A 27,998-nucleotide genomic window follows, 5' to 3' on the forward strand; every position below is an offset into this window, starting at 1 on the left:
TAGGGTCCGGAAGGGAAGGAGCACCATTTGACTTTTTGAATGGAAAATTAGCTCCAATCGTTATCGGACACCATGTCGCATTTGGAGAGCCCCTGTGCACCTAAACATTGGAGCTCCCCCACAAGTGACCCCATTTTGGAAACTAGACCCCCTAAGGAAAAAATCTAGATGCATAGTGAGCACTTTGAACCCCCAGGTACTTCACAGAAGTTTATAACGCAGAGCCGTGAAAATAAAAAATAATTTTTTTTCCTCAAAAAAATGATTTTCAGCCAGCAACTTTTTATTTTCACAAGGGTAGCAGGATAAATTGGACCCCAAAAGTTGTTGTCCAGTTTGTCCTGAGTACGCTGGTGCCCCATATATGGGGGGGAACCATTGTTGGGCACACGTAAGGGCTCGGAATGGAAGTGGTGACGTTTTGAAATGCAGACTTTGATGGAATGGTCTGCGGTCGTCGTTATGTTTGCAGAGCCCCTGATGTGCCTAAACAATAGAAATCCCCCACAAGTGACCCCATTTTGGAAACTAGACCTCCCAAGGAACTTATCTAGATGCCTGGTGAGCACTTTGAACCCCCAAGTGCTTCACAAAAGTTTATAACGCAGAGACGCGAAAATAAATAAAAGTTTTCCACAAAAAAATTTTTTAGCCTCCAATTTTTTTATCTTCCCAAGGGTACCAGGAGAAATTAGACCCCCAAAGTTGTTGTGCAATTTTTCCTGAGTACGCTGATACCCCATATGTTGGGGTAAACCACTGTTTGGGCACACGTCAGGGCTTGAAAGGGAAGGAGCACCGTTTGACTTTTTGAACGCAAAATTGGCTGGAATCAATGGTTGCACCTTGTCGCGTTTGGAGACCCCCTGATGTGCCTAAACAGTGGAAACCCCACAATTCTAACTTCAACCCTAACCCCAACACACCCCTAACCCCAACACACCCCTAACCCCAACACATCCCTAACCCCAACCCTAACCCTCATTCCAACCCTAACCCTCATTCCAACCCTAACCCTCATTCCAACCCTAACCCTCATTCCAACCCTAACCCCAATTCCAACCCTAACCCTCTTTCCAACCCTAATCCTAACGGAAAAATAAAAATAATTTCTTTATTTTATTAGTTGATCCTGCCTATGGGGGTGATAAACAGGGGTTTTATTTACTTTTCATTCTATTTTGATCACTGTGAGAGTCTATCGCAGTGATCAAAATGAATGAATGGAAATTGCAGCCGGCGGGCGCACTGCGCATGCGCCTGCCATTTTTCAATATGGCGGCGCCCATGGTCTGGGACCGCGGGACACCGGGAGCCATAATGGCACACGGTGAGTACCGGGGGGTGGGAGGAGGGGCGATCGGAAAAGTTTAGGCACCCCTGGTCAAAATTACTATTATTGTGAACAGTTAATAAAGTTGAATATAAAATGATCTCTAAAAGGCCTAAAGTTAAAGATGACACATTTGTTTTATATTTTAGGCTAAAAAGTAATACACATTGTAATTTTTTCACATTTTAAAAATAACAAAAAGAAAAATGGTCCGATGCTAAAGTTTGGGCACCTTTGGAGATTTGTGTGCTCAGATAACTTTGACCAAGGTTTCAGACCTTAATTAGCCTGTAAGGGATATGGCTTGTTCACCCTCAATGTTAGGAAAGGCCAGCTGATGCAGATTCCACAGGTTTAGAAACACATAGCCTCCTCTAACCTTGTGCGAAAAAACAGCCACCATGGGTTCTTTTAAGCAGCTGCCTAGCACTCTGAAAATGAAAATGGTGGAGGCCCACAAAGCAGGAGAAGGCTATAAGAAGATAGCAAAGCGTTTTCAAGTTGTCCTTTCCTCAGTTCAATATGTAATTCAGAAATAGCAGTTTACAGGAACAGTGGAAGTCAAGATAAGGTCTGGAAGGCCAAGCAAAATTTCAGAGAGAGCTGCTTGTAGGATTGCTAGAAAGGCATATCAGAACCCCCACTTGACTGCAAAAGACCTTCAGAAAGATTTAGCAGATTCTGGAGTTGCGGTAATTGTTCTACTGTTCAGAGACACCTTATCAAATATGGCCTTCATGGAAGAGTCATCAGAAGAAAACCTCTCCTGCACCCTCACCATAAAATTTAGCATCAGAGGTATGCAAAAGAACATCTAAACAAGCCCAATGCATTTTAGAAACAAGTCCTGTGAATCGTTGAAGTTAAAATAAAACTTTTTGTTTGCAATGATCAAAAGGTATGTGCAGAGAAAAAATTGCATAGAATTTCAGGAAAAGAACATCTCTCCAACCATTAAGCATGGGGATGGATCAATCATGCTTTGGAGTTGTGTTGCAGACAATGGCACAGGGAACATTTCACAGGTAGAGGGAAGAATGGAGTCAATTAAATTTCAATAAATTCTTGATGCAAACATAACACCATGTGTAAAAAAGCTGAATTTGAAAACAGGATGGCTTCTACAAATGGATAATGATCACACACACATCAAAATCCACAATAGACTACCTCAAAAGGCGATAGCTAGAGGGTTTTCAATGGCCCTCACAGTCCCCCAATTCGATCATCATTGAAAATCTGTGGCTAGTCCTCAAAATAGCAGTGCATGCAAGACGACCCAGGAATCTCACAGAAATGGAAGAATGGATGAAAATTCATCAAACAAGAATTGAAAGACTCTTGGCTGGCTACTAAAAGCGTTTACAAGCTGTGATATTTTAAAAGGGAGTGCTACTAGGTACTAACTATACAGGGTGCACAAACTTTTGCATTGGCCTATTTTCCTCATTGTAATTTTTAAAATGTAAAAAATGACAATATATAATTTTTTTGCCTAAAATACAGAGAAAATGTGTCATCTTTAACTTTAGCCCTTTTAGAGATCATTCCATCTTCAACTTGCTTAACTGGTCACAATAACAGTAATTTTGACCAGGGGTGCCCAAGCTTCACCGTCCGGACGCCAATAAGCCATTTATCCTCGAGGTTGACGCTTCTTCTGTTGGAGCTGGAGCTGTGCTTCTACAGAGATCCGCCACCGGGTGGTTGGTCACCTGTGGCTTCTTCTCCAAAGCCTTCTCCTCCCCCGAACGCAATTACTCCATTGGGAACAAAGAACTATTAGCCATAAAATTGGCTTTGGAGGAATGGCGTTATCTCCTTGAAGGGGCTGTTCATCCTTTCGTCATATTTACCGACCACAAGAATTTGGCTTATGTTCAGTCGGCCCAAAGGCTCAATCCTCGCCAAGCCAGATGGTCCCTGTTCTTTGGGCGTTTCGACTTTGAGCTTCACTTTCGACCTGGAAACAAGAACGTCAAAGCGGATGCTCTATATAGGTCATTCCAGCCTGTGGACATAGAGGAGAGACCAGCACATATCATTGATCCGGCAAGAATTATCACCGTGGCTCCTTTGAATATAACCATCCCACCACCGGGTAAAACCTTTGTGTCAAACTGTGACAGGGTGAGAGTCTTACGTTGGGGGGCATTCCTCCCGAATTGCCGGTCATGCTGGAACCACTCAATCTCTTATTTCCCACCATTATTGGTGGCCATCGCTTCGCCAAGACGTCTTGGAATTCACTGCCTCCTGCTCATCTTGTGCTCGTAACAAGATTCCTCGGCACCTACCTTCCGGACTCCTGGATCCACTGCCTGTGCCTTCGGCCCCCTGGAGCCACATTGCCATGGACTTTATTACCGATCTGCCGCATTCCTCTAACTGTTCCGTGATCCTGGTAGTTGTAGATCGGTTTTCTAAAATGGCCCACTTCGTTCCTTTGCCAGGACTGCCTTCTGCTCCAGAGTTGGTGAAGATTTTCCTGCACCATGTATTCCGACTTCACGGATTCCCTCAACATATCGTCTCAGATTGTGGGGTCCAATTCACCTCCCATTTTTGGAGGGCTCTCTGCAGGTTAATGAAGGTAACCCTAGACCTGTCTTCTGCTTATCATCCGCAGTCCAAGGGTCAAGTGGAGCGAGTCAATCAGGCTCTGACATCCTACCTTCGCCACTTTTCCAATAATCACCAGAACGATTGGGTCTCTTCTTCTCCCGTGGGCAGAATTCGACCAATAACAATCATCCCAGTGAATCATCCTCCAAATCTCCGTTTTTTGTAGTCTTTGGGCAACATCCCGGCATTCCCCTTCCCGTTTCCCCCGCCTCGGGTGTACCGGCTGAAGACTCTCTGTCCTTGAAATTTTCTAAAATTAGGGAGGAGACTAAGGGAGCTCTTGAGAGAGCTAGGGACAAGATGAAGAGGTATGCGGACAAGAAACGCTTGGACGCTCCTCATCATCTTCCGGGTGATAAAGTCTGGCTTTTCTCGCGTTATATCAGGCTTAAGATTCCCTCCCATAAGCTGGGTCCACGTTACATTGGTCCCTTTGAAATCTTGAGGCGTATCAATGACGTGGCCTACAAGTTAAAATTGCCTGCCTCGCTGCGGATCCCCAATACTTTCCATGTATCGCTCCTCAAACCAGCAGTGTTTAATCGCTTCCATTCATCTCCTTCTCGTTTTCCCCAACCAAGCAGTTCTGATGATACCTTTGAAATAAGGGATATATTGGCTATGAGGACAGTTAGAGGGAGGACCTTCTTTCTAATTGACTGGAAAGGATTCGGTCCTGAGGAGAGATCTTGGGAGCCCCGGGAGAACATCAATGCTCCTCGTATCATGAGGAGATTCCTCACCAGCCTTAAAAAAAAAGGGGGGGGGGAAGGAGTAAGGGAAGGGGTACTGTCATGGACACCGCCAGTACTCACCGGCGCGTGCCCGCTCCCCGGCGCCCCTCAGCGCGTCCCTGCGGCTGCTGCTCTCTTCAGGTCCCGGCGCGTCCGTGCCCGTCGCATGCGCGCCTGCTCTCTCTCTTCTGCAAGGGTCCCTGGGAGCGCTGACCCGGTGGCTCCACCCCCAACATGGCGGCGCCCACCGGGTATTTCTGCACGGCGTCAAAGGTAAGACGACTGATTATCACAGCGGGTTAGCGCTGGCGTCCTTACGCTTCGCGCCGACTCACACCTCAGGTCCCCTGCCTGTCAGCTCTTTACCTCGGCCGTGCCTGTCAGCTCTGTACCTCGGCCGTGCCTGTCTGCTTCGTGCCTCTGCCTTGCCTGTCCGCCCTGTGTCAGCCCTGCCTCAGTCCTGTGTCTGTCGTGCCTGTCTGCCCTGTGTCTCAGCCGTGATCATCCCCACTCCGGTATCCCTCGTGGTGGGTCCACATCCCTGGTACCGTCCTATAGACGGCTCCTTATTTTTGTCCCTTTTTTCCCTTTCAGCTTAAAGCCCCCGCCAGTCCTGGTCTCTCTGGCTCAGTTGACCCCCCTGTGCCTTCCGTTCCAGAGTACTGCCTCCAGTCCTGCTCTCTCGTGCTCACTCTGTCCTGCCCTGAGTCGCCCTTTGGCTCCGGCTGTTGTGGTTCTATCTCCCTTGGGCCTGCTCCTAACACTCCCTGTATAGGGGGTGGTCTTCATCTGGTTCGCTCGCCCTGGGGGGCTCTGGAGCCACAACCCAGAGGGTCCACTCCCGGGTTCTTCACCTAACTAACCCTATCCCTAACACTGGGGAGGGAGCGCATTGTCACTGTGCAACGAAAGTAATATTGAACAGTCGTTGGAGCTATGTTAGAACAGTCATTGATAATGCTTTATTTTAGAGTGACAAAAAATGTATACTGTAAATTCTAGAAAAATCAAAAAAGTTAAAGCAGAACAAAAAAATAGCTAGTAGGGTGCAAGGCCCCCCAGGTAAGTACCACACCTTATGTAGAGATTAAAAATTCTGTTTCCTGTAGTTCCTCAGGACAGCACCATGGAGGTAGTCATTCCTTGACCTATAGCAGGACAGGATCACAGAGAGGTTAAAAGGCTCCTCCCACCTACACCCTCCAGTGGTTTTCAAAGTACCACCGAGGATGGATGGAAATGGTCTAAACGTGCCCTTATAAACGCGTATGTAAGACCCTTTAACGGCTCCATCCCAATCTCGAGCCACGATGACCTCATGGATGAACAATCTGCCGGACGATCGATCCCATGCAAGCCTAAAGCCAAACATACAGAAGGGAACTAAGGGTGCTGTCCTGAAGGACTACAGGAAACAGAATTACCGGTAGGTCTAATTCCCTTACATCCCTCCGGACAGCACAATGGAGAATACCAAAGCAAAGGTCCCAGGGTGGGTACAGAAGCCCAAGCATCAAAGTCCGAGGTAAGAACCAGGCTAAACATAGAAATTATCTATAAGATGAGAAGAAATATAAATATCGAAAGTGATCTACCAAGGTGATCACCGTAGTGAGTGTCTGATATATGTCTATAATGGCCAATTTCATTATGAATGTGGTAAACAAGATCTGCAGTGGAAACAAACCTGCTGTACCCCAATACCACTAATGAACCGCAGTGAATTACAGTTATTGTGATAGATACTTATGAACACCTCAGTCACAGAAATAGGTTTCACAACCTTATTGCCCAGCAAAAGGTATGGTGATAACCACAGCCACAATACAATGAGGACTGTACAGACCAGTAATTTGCTGTATGTGCTTATAACACAGGATAGTTCCTTTGTTGGTCCTCCTGGGCTCGGCTTAAACCTTGGCTAGAAACCAGCTTACCATACTACAAGGAGACCTACAGGCCAGAGACCCTGCACCACTGTAAGATCAAAGCAATAACAGTACATGGAAAATAGCGGAGCACTGAGACGTATGTCCCCTACTCATCCAGGAGATCATGTGTATTCTGAATCCTTTACAAGTTGTGGGGATGTGACTCGCTCAGGTGCAGCGGGAGACAATCAGGAGACCGGTTCTTCCAAAGTTCATGAGGTTTATTTCTGTCATAAACCATAAAACAGCATATCACCAAAAATAGCCTCTAGCTTAGGCAAACAAAACATAAACCTTCGTGGTTGCAGACTCAGACCGCGAGTCTCGGCACATGCTGGGAGGTGTAGTCCTCCCCACATACAGCTCCCTGGTTCAGGAGCAGGTCACATTATAAGGCTGTAGCCACACCCACGTTCCCAGCAGCTGACTGGTCACATGACTGACCTCACCACAGGTCCTTCAAACAAAAACAATAACAATATCTGGTATGCTTTACTTCTGCCTTACATTATGGAGATAAGCCATTTATGAGACACATATCTCCCATCAATTACACGACCCTTAGCCCTGCCACATACCTCCCCCCTCTGCCTAAAGCCGTGGGGCTTGGCACTTTCACCTACCAGGCAAGGGATTCTGGAGAGGGCATCGGCATTCCCATGTAGCTTCCCGGCCCTATGCTCTACATGGAAACTGAAGTCTTGTAGGGCTAAGAACCAGCGGGTGACCCTAGCATTCTTGCCCTTGGTTTCCCTCATCCACCTGAGTGGGGCATGGTCGGATATTAACCTAAACTTCCGTCCCACCAGGTAGTACCGTAATGTGTCCACTGCCCATTTTATGGCCAAACACTCCTTCTCTACAACTGAGTAATTTCTCTCACAAGAAGTCAACTTCCTACTCAAGTAGAGAACAGGATGCTCCTCCCCACGTATCTCTTGGGAAAGGACAGCTCCTACCCCGACATCTGAGGCATCTGTCTGGAGGACAAATTCACGTTTAAAGTCTGGGGCCACCAAAACAGGCTGCTTACAAAGAGCTCCCTTCATTTCTTGGAAGGCTGACTCTGCTTCTTCGGACCAGCTGACCATCACTGACTTTGTCCCTTTAAGCAGATCAGTTAGAGGTGCAGCCATTGTGGCGAAGTTTGGGATAAACCTCCTGTAATATCCCACAATCCCCAGGAAGGCTTTAACTTGCTTCTTTGACAGAGGTCTCGGCCATGTTTGAATTGCCTCCACTTTATTGATTTGGGGTTTGATCTCGCCACGCCCCACTACATATCCGAGGTACTTGGCTTCTCTCCCCAAGGCACACTTCTTCGGGTTTATTGTAAACCCCGCCTCTCTTAGAGCGTCAAACACTGCTTGGACCTTTTCCAGGTGAGTCTCCCAGTCCGGGGTAAAGATGACGATATCATCCAGGTATGCGGCAGCGTATAGCTTATGAGGTGCAAGGATTCTATCCATCGCCCTCTGGAAGGTTGCTGGAGCTCCCTGTAGGCCAAACGGCATCCGGACATACTGGAAGCACCCGTCTGGTGTGGAGAATGCCGTCTTCTCCTTGGCTTCCTGTGCCATGGGGATCTGCCAATATCCCTTGGTCAGATCCAAAGTGGTTATGTACCTGGCAGGTCCAAGTCTCTCGATGAGCTCATCAACGCGTGGCATGGGATAAGCGTCGAACTTGGAGACCTCATTCAGCTTCCGGTAATCGTTGCAGAACCTCCATTCACCATCAGGTTTTGGGACCAGGACAATCGGGCTCGACCAGCCGCTCTTGGATTCCTCAATGACCCCGAGCTTCAACATACGCTGCACCTCCTTGGAGATTACCTCTCGCCGGGCCTCAGGAATACGATATGGTTTCACGTTCACCCGCACATGTGGCTCGGTCAGAATTTCGTGCTCCACCACCTTTGTGCACCCCGGCAACTCTGAGAACAGGTCGCGGTTTTTCTGGAGTAACTCCCGGCACTGCTGCTTCTGGGCCTTCGATAGAGTCTCCGCTATGGTAACGGCTCCAACCTCCCCTTCTAGGTTGCCCAGCAAGCACGGAGTTACCGCTGGCTCTCTATCTTGCCACGGCTTGATAAGGTTAACATGGTAAACCTGGTATGGCTTCCGTCTTCCGGGTTGGTGGATCTTGTAGTTTACGTCTCCCAGTTTCTCCACCACCTCATATGGCCCTTGCCACTTGGCCAAGAACTTACTTTCCACCGTCGGTATTAGCACGAGAACTCGGTCTCCAGGGTTGAACTGCCTCACTCTGGCTGACCGGTTGTAGACCCTGGCCTGAGCCTCTTGTGCCTGGCGGAGATGTTCTTTAACAATGGGCATCACCTTCGCAACCCTCTGCTGCATCAGTGCCACATGCTCAATGACGCTTCTGTGGGGCGTGACTTCGGCTTCCCAGGTTTCCTTGGCTATATCTAGGAGACCTCGCGGATGCCGGCCGTACAGAATCTCGAAGGGGGAGAACCCCGTGGAGGCCTGGGGAACTTGACGGATAGAAAACAGTAAATACGGTAAGAGACAATCCCAGTCTCTACCATCTTCCTCTATGACTTTTCTCAGCATGCTCTTCAGGGTCTTGTTAAACCTCTCAACAAGGCCATCTGACTGTGGATGGTACACTGAAGTCCTCAGCTGGGAAATTTGCAAGACTCTGCACAATTCTCTCATCACCTTGCTCATAAAAGGTGTCCCCTGGTCGGTCAGGATCTCCTTCGGCAAACCCGTCCGGGAAAACACATGGACCAGCTCACGGGCTATACTCTTCGCAGAGGAGTTTCTCAAGGGAATGGCCTCAGGATAGCGTGTGGCATAGTCCAGGATGACTAATATATACTGATGGCCCCGAGCTGATTTAACTAAGGGACCGACCAAGTCCATGGCAATTCTCTCAAATGGCACCTCAATAATGGGCAGTGGCACAAGAGGGTTCCGAAAATGAGATGTGGGGGCAGTTAACTGACATGTCGGGCAGGACCTGCAATAGTTTACTATTTCCCGGTGACACCCAGGCCAATAAAACCTCTGTACAATCCGTTCCTGGGTTTTTTCCACCCCCAGGTGTCCCCCCAAGATGTGTGAATGGGCCATGTCCAACACTTTTCGTCTATAGGGGCCTGGTACTATTAACTGCTCTGCCACCTCCTCCCTTATTTTCGTGACCCGGTACAACAATTCCCCACTCAACATAAAATGGGGAAACCTTGTGTCTGCTCCCGGCTCTTGTGCAACCCCATTAATGACGGTGACATTGTTAAAGGCTTCCCTTAGTGTGGGGTCCCTATGTTGGGCAGTCCCAAAATTTTCCCCGGCCACCCCTAACTCCGGGATGTCAGGTACAGGGGACCCTTCCTCTTCATCCCCAACAAGGACACATAAAGGGAACTCGTCTGCCTCTGGTGGTGGCGATACCTCAGTGGGGTGGATTGGTTCCCTGCTCTTGCTAGCACACTCAGAACCCATCCCCCACAGATCCCAAAACAGACAGAAATCCCGGCCAATAATTATGGGATGCAACAAGTCTCGAACAACGCCAACTTCATGCGACTCGGTGCCATGCGCCGTTTCAATCTTCACCCTAGCCATAGGGTAGTCCTTTGCATCGCCATGTATGCACCGAACACCAATCTTTTTACCCGGGAGTATGTTTAGAGGAAAACTGGCCCTCACAAGGGTCACCAAGCTCCCGGAGTCCAGAAGCGCCATTACTGCTCGACCGTTCACCTTCACGGGACACGCTTGTGGCCCCTTGTTAGGTAGCGAGTTCACACTGCAAGCTGGATATGCGTAGTATGAACTACGGCGTCCCATGCTGCAGTCCATCTGCTCGGTGGTCTGGGGACAACGGGCCGCTATATGTCCTGGCCCATGACACTTCCAGCAAATAACACCCGAGGGGACCTTGGGCACCGCCTCCCCCGCCCCTTTTGACCTTGGACGCACCACCCCTTTTTGTGACTCCGCCCCCTGCTGGGACCCCCAGTATGGAATGGGCTGCTTCCCCAAGGAACCTTCCATCCCCTGGTATCTCTCGACCAGCCCAACCAGTTCATCAGCATTTTGGGGATCACCCTGGGCAACCCAAGTCTGTAGAGGTCTCGGCAGAGAATGCACAAACCGATCCATCACAACTCGCTCTACCATCTGTGCAGGGGAAGCCGACTCTGGCTGCAGCCATTTCTGGACCAGGTGCAACAGGTCAAACATTTGGGAGCGCGGGGGTTTGTCCCGGTGATAGGCCCAGCGATGAACTCGCTGTGCCCTGGTAGTCATTGTTACCCCCAAGCGTGCGAGAATTTCCGCTTTTAATTTGGGATACTCTCTGGCATCTTGTACCGTCAGGTCAAAGTACGCCTTCTGGGGCTCCCCCGTTAGGTAAGGGGCCAGTACCTCCGCCCACCGCTCTGGCTGAAGTTTTTCCCTCTCAGCCACCCTCTCAAACACCGTCAGGAAGGCCTCCACATCATCCTCAGGTGTCATTTTTTGTAATGCGCGTCTTACCGCCTTCTCGACGTCGGTGGCATCAGCCCGACCTGGGGTTGGGGCGCTCGTCCTGCCCTCCTGGATGGCGGTTGCCAGAAGCTGCATCTGCTGCCGTTGTTCCTGCTGGCTCTGCTGGAACTGCTGCTGCCGCTGCTCCTGCTGGCCTTGCTGGATCTGCTGTAACAACAGCTTGTTGGTTTCCTGCTGCAGTGCCTGGGACTGGACCAGGTGTTTCATGAGGTCCTCCATGATTCCAGGCAATGCTTGTTGCCCCGCTGCAAACTTCACCCAGGACATGCAGCAACTGTCTCAAGTCTCTGCTGGGACCGCTGCCCGCACGTGTACCACCAATTGTGGGGATGTGACTCGCTCAGGTGCAGCGGGAGACAATCAGGAGACCGGTTCTTCCAAAGTTCATGAGGTTTATTTCTGTCATAAACCATAAAACAGCATATCACCAAAAATAGCCTCTAGCTTAGGCAAACAAAACATAAACCTTCGTGGTTGCAGACTCAGACCGCGAGTCTCGGCACATGCTGGGAGGTGTAGTCCTCCCCACATACAGCTCCCTGGTTCAGGAGCAGGTCACATTATAAGGCTGTAGCCACACCCACGTTCCCAGCAGCTGACTGGTCACATGACTGACCTCACCACAGGTCCTTCAAACAAAAACAATAACAATATCTGGTATGCTTTACTTCTGCCTTACATTATGGAGATAAGCCATTTATGAGACACATATCTCCCATCAATTACACGACCCTTAGCCCTGCCACAAAGTCTAAACCCCAAGAAAGGGTTGGATATTATTTGAAACTAAGGAAATACTCCATCTGGCAGGTAACATCTCCTGCCACTACCAACATTGGGCTTCTCATTAGAAGCGTTGAAAGGGAAATGTGGATCCACACTCCTGTTTTACTGATGTTAGACACAGGGAGTCTGGACTCTGGAATTGAGAGTAGTAAAGGCCCCGTCACACATAGCGATCTCGCTAGCGAGATCACTGCTGAGTCACAAGTTTTGTGACGTAACAGCGATCTCACCAGCGAGATCGCTGTGTGACAGCGATCAGCGACCGGCCCCCCCTGCCGGTATCTCTGATCGCTGTAGGAAAGCCCCGGACATTTTTTTGGTCGCTGGTCTCCCGCTGGCCAGCACGCATCGATGCCTGTGACAGGCGGGAGACCAGCGATCAGCTGGTAACTAAGGTAAACGCAGGGTTTCTAAGGGGCGCGCGGCACTTAGAAACCCGATGTGCAGCTTAGTTACCAGCTCCCTGCATCAGCGCGCTGGTAACTAAAGTACACAGCAACGCCGCGCGCTCGGCGTCGCTGGTCCTGATCGCTGGTGAAGCTGCCTGTTTGACAGCTCACCAGCAATCATGTAGCGACTCACCAGCGATCCTGACAAGTTGATATCGTTGTCGGGATCGCTGGTGAGTCGCTATGTGTGACGGGGCCTTAAGTGTTTTGTGTGTGGGGGGGAAGGGGTGTTGGTAAGATTCCTTTGACACAAGATATTATTTGAAACTGCCTCTATACAAGTCATTAGCCCAGACATTGTAAATGTGTCAACTTATTTATATGTTATATCCTAAAAGGCAATCTTCTTAGAGATATTTATACCCCTGACTGTCATGGTGGGAGGAACCACACTGTAACTAGAGGGAAGTAGGTTTCCTCCCATTACAGAGGGGATTGTCTACTGCGAGGCAGAGAGACTATGGGTTCTCAACTGCAAGAGTCCTGAATACAGCTTCTTTTATCTTAGGAGCCCTGACTCCTGTAAGAGCAGCGAGTATGGGATCCTCTGCCAGATGACGTAGAGCTGCTGATTCGCCACCAGGTACAAAAAGTAGTGATGCCACCCCTGGTAAAGATAACACAACAGATTTATGGGACAAGAATCTGTCTACCAGGTGTCTATCAAGTAAACTAGTCTGACTGCTCTATGTGGAGTCAGGAAGAATTGTTTTCTTCCACCTTATGGGATTTTCTGCACCCAGAATAGTATGTCCACTTAAAGGATGAACCCCAAAGACGTATGTCTCCCTTTAAAAGCTAACTATGAGAGAGACCTGCCTTTAGCACTCAAGGCAGTAACTCACTTGAGAGTTCTGTTCCAAATAGAAGAAATGCTAAGTTACTAGGCCAATTCAAGCATAACTGTTCGTCTGGCTAAGCCCAGTTGCCAAGAAGGAAGCAATAGAAGCTGGATCTGGGTCTCGAAACACGAAGACCGGAGTTGGTTCCTGAGACAAAATGTGAAGTGGAAGGCCGACCATACAAGGTGCGGCCCACAACAAGGCACAAGTCAGAAGGTCTAAGCCAGGGGCCCACAGCCAGAGGCACAAAGCCACAACGCCCGAGGTACTATGAAGCACAGAGGTATTAACACCCACAAATGACCCCTTGAGGCGCAGAGGTACCAAAGCCTTATGACGCAATATGATGCACAGAAGCCCTATGCTGTACAGAAGCACTATGACGCAATATGATGTGTCAAGACACTATGGGGCGCTATGAAGCAATATGATGCATAGAGCCACTATGAAGCCTTATGATGCAATATGATGCACCAAGGGACTATGAAGCCATAAGATGCAGTATGATGCACAGAGACACTATAAAGCGCTATGATGCAATGCGATGCACAAAGGCACTATGAAGCCATATGATGCAATATGATGTACAGAGGTACTATAAAGCGCTATGATGCAATACGATGCACAAAGGCACTATGAAGCCATATAGTGCAATATGCTACATAGAGGCCCTATGAAGCCGTATGATGTACAGAGGCACTATGCAGCTCCATGATGCTGTATGATGTACAGAGGCACTATGCAGCCCCATGATGCAGTATGATGCACAAAGGTACTATGAAGCCATATGATACCCAGAGGTACTATGAAGCACAATGCTGCAATATGAAGCACAATGCTGCAATACGATGCAGTATGATGCAATACGATGCAGTATGATGCAATACCATGCACCGCGGCGAAACCATGCTCAAAGGCAACATGATGCACGGAGGCAATATGATGCCCAGAGGCCATATGATGTAATATGATGCAATAAGCTGCCCAAAGGCACTGTGATGTAATATGATGCACAGACTACGGCCAAGCTTGAAGGTGCCAAACGAGACCCCGGGCCCACAGTTACATCCAAGAGAGCAATGAGAGAACCGGATAAACCTCCGCTCTGAATAGTACATCTCAATTGTCAGACCGGCTCCACCTGAAACTAATTAATGAGCCGCAGCTGGAGGGCAGTCTTCATGGAGACCATGTGCTACATTCCACCATGTGTCCAGCCATAAGGCTCTGTGCAGACATGGCCTGCAACTAACTGAGGTCACATTATGAGATGTAGCTTGGACATATGGCCTTACTATAGCCTAGAGGTCCAAGGCCTAGCTGCTTATATGTGAAGACACATCTCAGCACATGAGGCTCTATGCCCGGCTTTGGCACCAAGGCATGAGGCTAGTATCAGCCCAGAGGCCCAGGCCCTGAACACGACATTCCAACGTGCATTCACTTGTGCTGGCTCCACACCTGCTAGAAAGACAGGGGGAGCTGGTAACGCCGAGAGCCTACCATGCATGGAAGTGGCGTCCGGTCAGGAATGTTGTATTACTGCCAATGATTTCCTCTCCTGTGCCCCACGAGATCCAGGAAACTAGCCTGTTGCCTGTCTCGTTCTGCACACTCGCGTTCCGCCGTGGAACGCACACCGACCTTATGCTGACGTCACCGGAGGCGCGACGGCCTTCTCCACCGCGTGATTTCCGGAAGTAGCGGTATTTTGCAGGCCGGCGTCCGAGCCAAGAGCCTCCCACCGGGAGGAGCGGCTCAACCCAGGAGCATGTCCGCTCGACTGGTCTTTGGGGCAGAGGGACTCCCCACTGGGGAGTGTCGGCCCTGGGCCACTTGACAGGGTAAAGGATTGGACGCGCCGCACGATCCCCCTGAGCCCATCAGGCAGGCTGGCTACTGGCTGAGGAACTTCTCCAAGAGGTGTCAGCCACGGTCCGCTTGACGGGGGGAAAGAGAAGGCTGAGACCCCCAATCCCCGAGACCATCTAGTACAGCGATTGATGGCTGAGGGACCTCTACCCAGAGACGAATCAGCCCCGGACCACCTGCCAGGGGGAATTGAAAGCTATAAAATGTCCACAGGCTATCTTCACTCTAGGAGCAACCTCTCATACAACCATCCCCTGCTGGGACAGGAAAAACACTGGAGGGTGGAGGTGGTAGGGGCCTTTTAACCTCTCTGTGATCCCGTCCCGCTATAGGTCAAGGAATGACTACCTCCATGGTGCTGTCCGGAGGGACGTAAGGGAAAATGGAGGCAGCACACCATTCAAAGAGAAAAATAGAAAAGCTTCTGCTTAATCGCCCATCATGGTGACATTTCGGTTCATTAGTGAGAACCTTTTTCAAGCAATATATGGGTACACACACATGGTATTTATAGCACACAGATGATTTTTTTTTTTGTGCTGCTTTAACTTTGATTTTTCTATATTAATACCTAAAGAAGCGTGCACATCAGGGCTGTGGAGTCGGAGTCCTGGAGTCAGAGTCGGAGCTCATTTTGGTGGAGTCGGAATAAAATGGACCGACTCCTAATATATAATAAATTGGGTACAGTAGTTCAATGTAGAATGTGCTGAATATCTTTTCATAGGAATTTGGAAAAATTGTCCTATAAATGGCTGTTCTATTCCAGATCTAAGGCTACATTCACACACAGCGTTTTTGCTGCGTTTTTTGAGGATACGTTTTTCAGCTGCAAAAGCAGATCAGCTTTTTAAAAAACTATCACCTGAAAGGTTTTTGAGCTCATAGATGTTTTCAACAGCAAAAGCAGATTAAAAAACCGCCGCACAAACTGACATGCTCATTCTTTTTGAGGATCCGTTTTTGAGCCCAAAAACGGATCCTCACAAAACGATGTGTCTGAATGTCATATCTTGAAGCCCATTGACTTTGATGGGATGCCCAGAGTCACTGCATTTTACTGCAAAGAAACGGATCTGCAAAAGCGCTGTGTGTGAATCATGGCCGTAGCCAGCGAGGGGCAGCACTTATTTAATGATTGAGCGATTGCTTGAACTAAAACCGTTTCTTATACCTCAGGCAACCCTAAATGAAGGTCAATGGACACAGGTGGCTGAATTGAAGGAATTGCTTAATCATCCATTTACTGTGATTAAAAAATTACAAGCTGAGGATTTAACTCCTGGCATTTTCATAAGGGAGTGGAAGAACTTGCTATTTTGCCTGTCCCAAAAAGGAGGTTTAATCGCAGATGGCATTTCTGCTTCAATGAAACGTGAAACGGAGAGAGACACAGCTATTAGAAAATAAAAATTTTCTGGCAGCTGTTTATGTGGACCCAAGTCATCGTATACTGCTTGATGATCAACAGTTTACTAAAGGAAAAGAAGCTCTGACTGAGGTAGCAGTTAGGACGAGTGGCCTACAGGACGACTACCAGGTGCAAGAGGACTTGGGTCCTGACAGTGTTACTGGCTGCTGCCATATCTTCATCCTCATCAGATGAGGAGTTTGACTTTGGCAAGTATTTGGATGACATGGAGCAGACAAAGTGTTGCCGCAAGGAAAAAGATTTCACTCCGTCGCCTATAGCAAGCAGATTGACCATATTTCAGCAAAATGTTTCACTTGCTCTCAAAGAAATAGAAAAATTCAACCGTTCATCAAAACTGACTGTGCATGAGGCAATTCCTTTACACCCGGAGATTGTTAGAGATGTTGCCCATGTGGTTACGGCTTTGCCTCCAACCCAAGTTAGTGTAGAGAGGTTGTTACATAGCCTTAAAATTATTAGGTCAGATTTGAGGTCATCTATGAAGGAGGATCTGATGGAGGCAATTCTATTTCTTGGAACAAATTCATAGACTGCACAAATGTTTAGTATGTTTTTGTTGAAAACTGTTTTTTGCCACTTACATAGTTTATTACATAGTGATTTATACACACACTATATATATATATATCGCGCGAGAACGTCCTGGACCGTTTCTCGTCGGCAGCTTCCTGCTGGGCTTCCTGCTGTGGAGACGAGCGACGCGTGGACGCGGGCGGGAGGACGTCAGGATCGCCTCGTCTGACAGGTAAGTAGCGACCCCCGACCCCTGCTATGTCGCTAGTGAGATCTGCCTGTGTGGCAGCTCACTAGCGACCACTTAGCGATGCACCTGCGATCCTGACCGCGTCGTATCGCTGGTAGGGATCGCAGGTGCATCGCTAAGTGTGACAGTACCTTTACGGTCTAAAGTTCGTCTGAACCTGTTTTCCAATAATACTGTTTTTTGTGAACGCTTTTTAACTTTGTCTAACAAATTTGCTATGGATATAGTGTTACTTAATATGGAGTGTCTACAGGGATAGGTTCAGGACTTGAACAAAATTATTTCTACTACTGCGATGAAATTAAAAGAACTACTGAATGAAGATTTGTGGAATCAGTTTAATAACATGATTGACTCTCGGCAAAAAAAAAAAAAAAAACTAGGGAGGAATTGGAGGACATCAAAAGGACGAGGTAGAATAGAGATGCAGAGGTCTATCGTCTTGGAAATGTTTACAATTGACAGAGAAAGGGAGCTAAGGCCTGTTTCACACATCCGTATGTTACCAGTAGTCAAAATCCGCCGTTTTGCAAAAAAAACGGATCCGCCATTTTGCTTGGCAGATCCGTTTTTTTTCCCATTGAGTTGCATTACCAGCGGATCTTGACTGTTGGCCATCCGATGCCCGGAGGACTTGCCTCGGCTGCAAATTTAACCCTAAACTCTGTTCTGGTGGCTGAAAAATTCTCTCTCTCACTCTCTCCAGAGAGCGGTTCCTTTAAATTTCTTCCTTCACCGGATCCGTCAAAAAAACGGTCCAGTGGCACACTTCCGGACACAGGCGAATCCGTTTTCTGCCATTTTGGCGGATTACAACTGACAGAAAAAACAAATGTGTGAAACAGGCCTTAGATTCCAAGAAAAAAAAAAAAAAAAAAAAAAAAAAAAAACACCAGCCTGAACAAGGTGTTTACACAACTGATGTGAACTTTAGAGGGTTATATACTGACCATTCATGCTCTAATAACGTATTTTTAGAGAGCCAAATAGAAGATCACGAAAGAGGTACAGAAGAGAAGGCAAAAAACATCACCGTGGGAAAAAAAAAAAAAAGAGAAAAAGCAGAGGGGTCGAGTACTCCCACAGTGACAAACTACATTGAAAAAGAAGGACTGAACCTTGCAGTAAATTTATCCTCTAAATCCTTATCTACCGATGAAATGTCAGTATTGAGTAAAGGCGGCTGTTCATTCAGTCCCAACAGACATTGGTTTAAGCTAGAATTGGAACTATTCAATTTTTTGCTATCAAACTCAAATATTGGTACTCACAGAACTCAGGTACTATAGATCCCATTAGAACAGCTTTTAGCTCACAACTTATGCTGTACAATAACAGTGACATGTGAATCGGTCCATGACGACGACATTGCCATCAAACCGGCAGATAAAGCTGGTGCTGTCGTCACGTGATCCTAAATTTTCGGTAGTCAAGAAAATTAAATTTATATTAGACATCATAGATGAGAATTTATATAAATTTTTCAACAGTGGAAAACACTTAAACAACAGAATATAGCTCCAAGTAAAGCCCCCGTTACACACTGCGATATCGCTAGCAATATCGCTGTAAAGTCACCGATTTTGTGACGTTGCAGCGATATTGCTAGCGATATCGCTACATGTGATACTTACCTCCGACCGGCTCCCCCGCTGGTTATCGCTGATCGCGCGAGAAGCTGCTGGACCATTCCTCGTCGGTCACTTCCTGCGGCGCTTCCTGCTGTGACGATGAGCGACGCGTGGAGCCGGGCGGGAGGACGCAGGATCGCCGCGTCTGACAGGTAAGTTGCGATCCCCATCCCCTGCGATGTCGCTGGTGAGATCTGCCTGTGTGGCAGCTCACTAGCGACCACCCAGCGATTCACCAGCGATCCTGACTGCGTCATATCGCTGGTCGGGATCGCTGGTGAGTCGCTAGGTGTAACGGTACCCTAAATCACTTCTGTGAAATCAAACTGTCCACTTTGATTGTCAATCAGTGTTGCTTCCTATTTCACATGCTGTTGTGCAAATGGAACAGACAACAGATGGAAATTATTGGCAATTATCAAGACACCCTCAATAAAGGATTGGTTCTGCAGGTGGGGACCACAGACTTCTCAGTACCAATGCTTTCTGGCTGATGTTTTGGTCACTTTTGAATGTTGGTTGTGCTTTCACACTCGTGGTAGCATGAGACGGACTCTACAACCCACACAAGTGGCTCAGGTAATGCAGATCATCCAGGATGGCACATCAATGCGAGCTGTAGCAAGAATGTTTGCTGTGTCTGTCAGCGTATATATACATTAGTCCATCAAAAAAGAAAGCAGCACCCCATAGTAGTTTTCAATAAAGTGCTTTTTTAATAGCCCATATGGCTATGTGCCCATGCAGCAACGTTTCGGTTCAATGGGTGTGAACCTTTTTCAAGAACGACTGCATGGAGGTGGGTGGGCAGGCAGCGGCAGGTCCAGCAGCAGCGGCGGCAGTGTCCCGATGGCGGTACTATGGTAGGGCCTGGTACCACCAGCGGGTGCCATATTGGAATACCCATCACTTGGGTATTCCAATATGGCGGTCAGCGTACTTCCAATGCGGCGCGGTGGATTGTGGGATTCGGGGACATCCAGACGGAAGAGGATGACGGACAATTTAAGGCAAATATATATATATATATAATTAATTATAGTACGGTAGTTTAAAAAGAAATATAACTAGAAGCATAGGGACGCCTGGTCTACATGTTTCAAGTCCTGCAGGGAGTCTACATCATGACACCAAAAATGTCAAATGAAAGGAATTTTATAGCAAAGTCCAAAAATGGTGTTGAAAAAATAAAACACCCACATAATTAAGGGAAGGGGGAAGAGCAGTGACATGGAAAAGAACATACAAGCGACATTGTCCGGAGGTAAATCCAAAGGAAAACAATATAAATACATGAGATCATATCGAAAATTTTAACTATTAGGAGATTGAATGTTGAGACATAAGATCCAACATGCTGCTCGACAGGGCGGGCGTCACCATCTGGAGCAACTGGGCAAGTGCCAGGGCACTGGACAAACAGGAGGAAATGGGACGTCACTCAGTAGCGTACCGCCAATGATGGCAGATCACGTGGCCCCCTATGGGACCCAGAAAGCCCCAGCATTGTACTTTCAACTGTTTCAGCATCCTGGATGCCAATACAGTTCAAAACAATCGAGAGGGATCCATCCGCTGAAGCTCCCCCTCCCATCATTCCTCATCTGCATCTGACCTGTGACATCTCAGCACAGAGGGGCGCAATGAAGACACTACAGGGTACCCTCTGTGCGGAGCAGAGAAGAGTCAGAAGACGCGCCGGAGCAGTAGGGGAACGGGGGACAGGAAAGTACTTGATTATTTTTTCTGTATGGAGCCCATTATACTGACTGGAACACTATATGGGGCCCTTTATACTGTACGGAGGACTGTGTGGTGTCCATAATACTGTATGAAGTACTATATGGGGCCCATTTATACCGTATGGACGACTGTGTGGTGTCCATAATACTGTATGGAGGACTATATAGGATGAAAATGACTTATGTATAGGGTACACTGCTGAAAACATACTGGTGGGGTACATTTATCAATATCCCGTTTACATCTAATACTACAGATACTGAAACCCCAAGACCTGTTAACCCTCGATCACTTGAATCCCCTCTGCTGTATGGTATTGTAGAATTTACTATAGGTATCACTCATGTAATGTAAAAAGTGAAATCTTAGGAGTTATGCTATACCTATACAGTGGATATTGAAAGTGTTCAGACCCCTTTACATTTTCCACTCTGTTTCATTGCAGCCATTTGGTAAATTCAAAAAAGTTCATTTTTTTTCTCATTAATGTACACTTTGCACCTCATCTTGGAAAAAAAAAAAACAGAAATGTAGAATTTTTTGCAAATTTATTAAAAGAGAAAAACTGAAATATCACATGGTCATAAATATTCAGACCCTTTGCTCAGTATTGAGTAGAAGCACCCTTTTGAGCTAGTACAGCCGTGAGTCTTCTTGGGAATGATGCAACAAGTTTGTCGCACCTGGATTTAGGGATCCTCTGCCATTCTTCCTTGCAGATCCTCTCCAGTTCCATCCGGTTGGATGGTGGGCGTTGGTGAACAGCCATTTTCAGGTCTCTTCTGAGATGCTCAATTGGGTTTAGGTCAGGGCTCTGGCTGGGACACCAAAGAATGGTCACAGAGTTGTTCTGAAGCCACTCCTTTGTTATTTTATCTCTGTGCTTAGGGTTATTTTCATAATGGAAGGTGAACCTTCAGGCAAGTCTGAGGTCTAGAGGATTCTGGAAGAGGTTTTCATCTAGGATCTCTCTGTACTTGGCCGCATTCATGTTTCCTTCAATTGCAGCCAGTCTTCATGTCCCTGCAGCTGAAAAACACCCCATAGCATGATGCTGCCACCACCATGTTTCACTGTTGGGATTGTATTGGGCAGGTGATGAGCAGTGCCTGGTTTTCTCCACACAAAACGCTTAGAACTTTTTGGTGATAATTCTATCTTCGTCGCATCAGACCAGAGAATCTTATTTCTAAGTCTGGGAGTCCTTCATATGTTTTTTAGCAACTCTATGCAGGCTTTCATGTCTTGCACTGAGAGGCTTTCGTCGGGCAGCTTTAACATTAAGGCTCGATTGGTGGAGGGCTGCAGTGATAGTTGACTTTGTGGAAATTTCTCCCATCTTCCTACTGCATCTGTGGAGCTCAGCCACAGTGATCTTGGGGTTCTTCTTTACATCTCAAACCAAAGCTCTTCTCCCACGACTGCTCAGTTTGGCTGGACGGCCAGGTCTGGGAAGACTTCTAGTGGTCCCAAACTTCTTCCATTTAAGGCTGAGTTCACACGTGGCGTTTTTTTCGCGTTTCCGCGGCGGTTTTAACCGCGCGATTTTGCCGCGAAAACGCAAAAAATAAGCATCCCATGCATTCCTATGGGATTCCGCAATGCTGTGCTAATGCTGCGGTTTTTACCGCGGCGGAATCACTTCGCGGTAAAAAACGCAGCATGCTCATTTATTTTGCGGAATCGCGGCGATCCCGCACCCATAGGAATGTATTGTTCCGCTTACTTCCCGCATGTGGCTGTGCACAACATGCGGAAAGTAAGCAGAACAATTGCGGATGGTACCTACGGTCCGGAGGAGAGGAGACTGTCCTCCGGGCTTTGGGTACCATACCCCTGTAAAAAATAGAATTTAAAATAAAAAATATTGTTATTCTTACCTTCCGGCGTCCCGCGCAGCCTTCCCGCCTCTCTCCACGATCTCGTTCCCAGTAATCCTTTGCGAAAATGCCCGCGATGGCGTCCGTTCTCGCGGGATCGCGAAGTCTCGTGGTCATCGCGAATTACTGAGACGTCGCGATCCCGCGAGAACGGACGCCATCGCGGGCATTTTCGCAAAGGATTACTGGGAACGGATGCACGGGACGTCGGAAGGTGAGAATAACACCATTTTTTGCATTCTATCTTTTACTATTGATGCCGCATAGGCGGCCTCAGTAGTAAAAAGTTGGTCACACTTGTCAAACACTGTTTGACAAGTGTGACCAACCTGTCAATCAGTTCTCCAAGCGATGCTCCAGATCGCTTGGAAAACGCTAGCATTCTGCAAGCTAATTACGCTTGCAAAATGCTAGTTTTTCCACAGGAAAATCACGGGAATTTAAAATGCAATTTTCCCGCTGAATGGAATTCTGGAATTCTCGCGGTAATTTCCGCAAGAGTTCCGTTACGTGTGCACATAGACTAAGGATTATGGAGGCCACTGTGCTCTTAGGAACCTTGAGTACTGAAGAAATTCTTTTGTAACCTTGGCCAGATCTGTGCCTTGCCACAATTCTGTCTCTGAGCTCCTTGGCCAGCTCCTTTGACCTCATGATTCTCATTTGGTCTGACATGCACTGTGAGGTCTTATATAGACAGGTGTGTTCCTTTACAAATCAAGTCCTATCAAGTTTAATTAAAACACAGCTGGACTCCAATGAAGGCGTAGAACCATCTCAAGGAGGATCACAAGGAAATGACAGCATGTGACTTAAATATGCGTGTCTGAGCAAAGGGGCTGAATACTTATGACCAAGTGATATTTCAGTTTTTCTTTTTGTAATCGCAGGGGAAACCCGCAGAAAATCTGCAGATAAACCGCAGGTCTTTTGACCTGCGGACTTACACAAATCCGCGCGGAAAATTCTGCAGCAGAATCCGCAGCGTGTGTACACACCCTTAGGCTATGTGCACACACTGCTGTTTTTGCTGCGGTTTTGGCCCTGCGGAACCGCAGCAGTTCCGCAGACATAGTACAGTACCATGCAACCCTATGGGTTTTCAAATCCGCAGTGCTCATGCTGCGTTTTTTTCCGCGCGGTTTATAAACCACAGCATGTCAAGTGTTTCTGCAGATTCCGCTGCGGTTTCACACCTTTAAGGGCAGTTTCACATTTGCGTTTAAGGCCTCCGCTAAGCCCAGCCCCCTGCAGCGCCTCCTCCAGTAGCTCCGCCTACGGGCGCATGACGCTGCATGCGTCCCCTATCTTTAGCACTGGGGACGCAGGCCGTGCGCAGGTATGCGTTTGGCGGCGCATGCGTCCTTTTGACGGTGCGCAGAACGCACCAAATTGCTACAGGTTGCGTTTGGCGCAGGTCGGCGCACCGTCAAAAGGACGCATGTGCCGCCAAACGCATACCTGCGCTCGTCCTGCGTCCCTAGGGCTAAAAATAGGGGACGCAGGACGTATGCGTCATGCGCCCGTAGGCGGAGCAGCGGCAGGGGGCGGGGCTTAGCGGCGGCCGTGCGCAGCCCGACGTTGCGGCCGTAAACGCTAATGTGAAACTAGCCAACATAGTAGAGGTGTGAAACCGCAGGGCAAAACCTCAGGTCACTTTACCTGCGGTTCCGCAGGGAAAAACCCGCAAGTGATTCCGCAGTGTGTGCACATAGACTTAAAGGGAATCGGCCACCTGTTTTGGCCAATATAAGATGCGGCCACTGCTTTCAGGGCTTATCTACAGCATTCTATAACCTTTATTAGTCACCCGCCCTCCTGCTTGCTTCACAGGCTCCCCGACACCGCGTTCCTGCACAGGTGTATTTATCTGCCCTCGAGGGCAGAGCAAAGTACTGCTGTGCGCTAGCGCCGGGAAAGGTCAAAGAGACCCAGCGCCTGCACACTGCAGGAATCTGCTCTGCCCTCAACAGGGCAGATAAGTATGCCTGTGAAGGAGCGCAATGTCGGGGAGCCATGAAGCAAGCAGGAGAGCGGCGGCGCAAGAAGATGGGAGGCGTGGACCCGGACCTGTCACACCCATCGGACCGGACCGCCCCCCTGGGTGAGTATAATAAAACTTCCGGCAGTCTTCTAGAAAATGGCACCAGAGGTGGCGCATGAGCAAAAAGCACTGTATACCACGCTGCCCCCATACATGACAGTGCCCATCGCACACACTGTGTACCGCTCTGCTCCCATACATGACAGTGCCCATAGCGTACACACACTGTATACCGCGCTGCCCCCATACATGACAGTGACCATAGCGCGCGCCCACACTGTATACTGCGCTGCCCCCATACATGACAGTGCCCATAGCACACACTGTATACCACGCTGCCCCATACATGACTGTGCCCATAGCACACACTGTATACCATGCTGCCCCCATACATGACTGTGCCCATAGCACACACTGTATACAGCACTGCCCCCATACATGACTGTGCCCATAGCACACACTGTATACCACGCTGCCCCATACATGACTGTGCCCATAGCACACTGTATACCACGCTGCCCCATACATGACTGTGCCCATAGCACACTGTATACCACGCTGCCCCATACATGACTGTGCCCATAGCACACTGTATACCACGCTGCCCCATACATGACTGTGCCCATAGCACACACTGTATACCAAGCTGCCCCCATACATGACTGTGCCCATAGCACACACTGTATACCAAGCTGCCCCCATACATGACTGTGCCCATAGCACACTGTATACCACGCTGCCCCATACATGACTGTGCCCATAGCACACTGTATACCATGCTGCCCCCATACATGACTGTGCCCATAGCACACACTGTATACCACGCTGCCCCATACATGACTGTGCCCATAGCACACACTGTATACCACGCTGCCCCATACATGACTGTGCCCATAGCACACACTGTATACCAAGCTGCCCCCATACATGACTGTGCCCATAGCACACTGTATACCACGCTGCCCCATACATGACTGTGCCCATAGCACACTGTATACCATGCTGCCCCCATACATGACTGTGCCCATAGCACACACTGTATACCACGCTGCCCCATACATGACTGTGCCCATAGCACACACTATATACCATGCTGCCCCCATACATGACTGTGCCCATAGCACACTGTATACCACGCTGCCCCATACATGACTGTGCCCATAGCACACTGTATACCATGCTGCCCCCATACATGACTGTGCCCATAGCACACACTGTATACCACGCTGCCCCATACATGACTGTGCCCATAGCACACACTGTATACCACGCTGCCCCCATACATGACTGTGCCCATAGCACACTGTATACCACGCTGCCCCATACATGACTGTGCCCATAGCACACTGTATACCACGCTGCCCCATACATGACTGTGCCCATAGCACACACTGTATACCATGCTGCCCCCATACATGACTGTGCCCATAGCACACTGTATACCACGCTGCCCCATACATGACTGTGCCCATAGCACACTGTATACCACGCTGCCCCATACATGACTGTGCCCATAGCACACTGTATACCATGCTGCCCCCATACATGACTGTGCCCATAGCACACACTGTATACCACGCTGCCCCATACATGACTGTGCCCATAGCACACACTGTATACCATGCTGCCCCCATACATGACTGTGCCCATAGCACACTGTATACCACGCTGCCCCATACATGACTGTGCCCATAGCACACTGTATACCATGCTGCCCCCATAGCACACACTGTATACCACGCTGCCCCATACATGACTGTGCCCATAGCACACACTGTATACCATGCTGCCCCCATACATGACTGTGCCCATAGCACACTGTATACCACGCTGCCCCATACATGACTGTGCCCATAGCACACACTGTATACCACGCTGCCCCATACATGACTGTGCCCATAGCACACTGTATACCATGCTGCCCCCATACATGACTGTGCCCATAGCACACACTGTATACCACGCTGCCCCATACATGACTGTGCCCATAGCACACACTGTATACAGCACTGCCCCCATACATGACTGTGCCCATAGCACACACTGTACGCCGTGCTGCCCCATACATGACTGTGCCCATAGCGCTGAGGACAGGCTGCACACATGCCCAGCACGATGGAGGTGCAGGCAGAGCACTCACACACAGGACTATGCAGAGCTACACAGGGAGCCGCGTCCTTCCTGACTCTTACGTCACCGTTTCCTCACAGCGGTATATGCGGCGGGGATGGGTTAGTGACGTCCTTTGGTGTCTCCGTGCTCAGCCCATATACTCACTTTGCCACACTATGGATTTCAGCCCCATATCAGACGCCATATTCCCTGCCAGAACAACCGTCACTGGCACCGAACTCCTATGTAGAGTCACTCCTGGGCCTGCGGGAAGGAACTGAAGTGACGGGCAGATACGTCACAACTCTGCTCTTCAGTACTGTCTGTAAATAAGGGCTCCAACAAAATGGCGGCCGCGAGTAGCCGCCCACGCTTCAGCCCTACGGCCGGGGACCAGAGTCAAGAGCTGCGGTGGCGGTGGCGGTGGCGGTGAGGTGACACACCGGTGTTGTCATGTCGCCTTACTCTTCTCACCACACGCTGTCACCTGCAGCCGCCAGCAGCAAAGCGCTGATTCCTTATCCCAAGAACCAGGACGTTTTTATCCGTCCTGTCATACAGCCGTACAGGGCGGATGTTTTGATGAATTGTACAATTGATTGACATCATTTATTTCACCTTACAGTGTACTGGAAAATAGGAACATAAGTGCACGTGAGGGGAATTGGTGGGAAAAAAAATCCCAATTTTCACATTTTGAGATTTTTCTTTATTTCGTTTATGAGTTTTATGGGTTTTTTTTTGCTGTTTGAGACCACATTCACACTATCAGTATTTGGTCAGTATTTTACCTCAGTATTTATAAGCCAAAACCAGGAGTGGGTGATAAATACAGAAGTGGTGACGTGTCTCTATTATACTTTCCCCATGATTGTTCCAGTCCTGGTTTTGGCTTACAAATACTGAGGTAAAAAAAATCACCAAATGCTGATAGTATTAACACGGCTTTATGGAATCAGGGTCTCTGCCCCTACCTTATGGTGCTCTCAGATAGGGTAGCAAAAACCTGGTGACTGAAACCCTTTTACCCCCCAAGGGTGGTTTGCACGTTAATGACCGGGCCAATTTTTACAATTCTGACCACTGTCCCTTTATAAGGTAATAACTCTGGAATGCTTCCATGGATCCCAGTGATTCTGACAATGTTTTCTTGTGACAAATTGCACTTCATGATAGTGGTAAAAATTTTTTGATATGACTTGCGTTTATTTGTGAAAAAAATGGAAATTTGGTTTGTTTTTCAATTTTCCAACTTTAAATTTTCATGCCTTTAAATCACAGAGATATAGCAC

At 48.4% G+C, this 27,998-nt stretch overlaps 1 protein-coding gene across 2 annotated transcripts in view; it reads right to left on the reverse strand.

The window, feature by feature from the left end:
- Nucleotides 1-27,027, reverse strand: part of STXBP3 (syntaxin binding protein 3) — a 152,364-nt gene extending 125,337 nt beyond the window's left edge. Inside the window, exon 1 of one of the 2 annotated variants that reach the window (XM_073582860.1) lies at nucleotides 26,872-27,027. In XM_073582860.1, coding sequence (XP_073438961.1) covers nucleotides 26,872-26,911 — 40 coding nt within the window. In that variant the 5' untranslated portion in view covers nucleotides 26,912-27,027. Of the gene's footprint in view, nucleotides 1-26,734; nucleotides 26,754-26,871 lie in introns of those variants that run through there. The other variant, XM_073582861.1, reaches the window with a different exon arrangement.
- Between the last annotated feature and the right edge of the window lie 971 nt (nucleotides 27,028-27,998).

The sequence above is a fragment of the Dendrobates tinctorius genome, unplaced genomic scaffold (assembly GCF_039654945.1).
Source record: "Dendrobates tinctorius isolate UK_male_01 unplaced genomic scaffold, ASM3965494v1 ptg000074l, whole genome shotgun sequence".
Classification (NCBI taxonomy): Eukaryota; Metazoa; Chordata; class Amphibia; order Anura; family Dendrobatidae; genus Dendrobates; species Dendrobates tinctorius.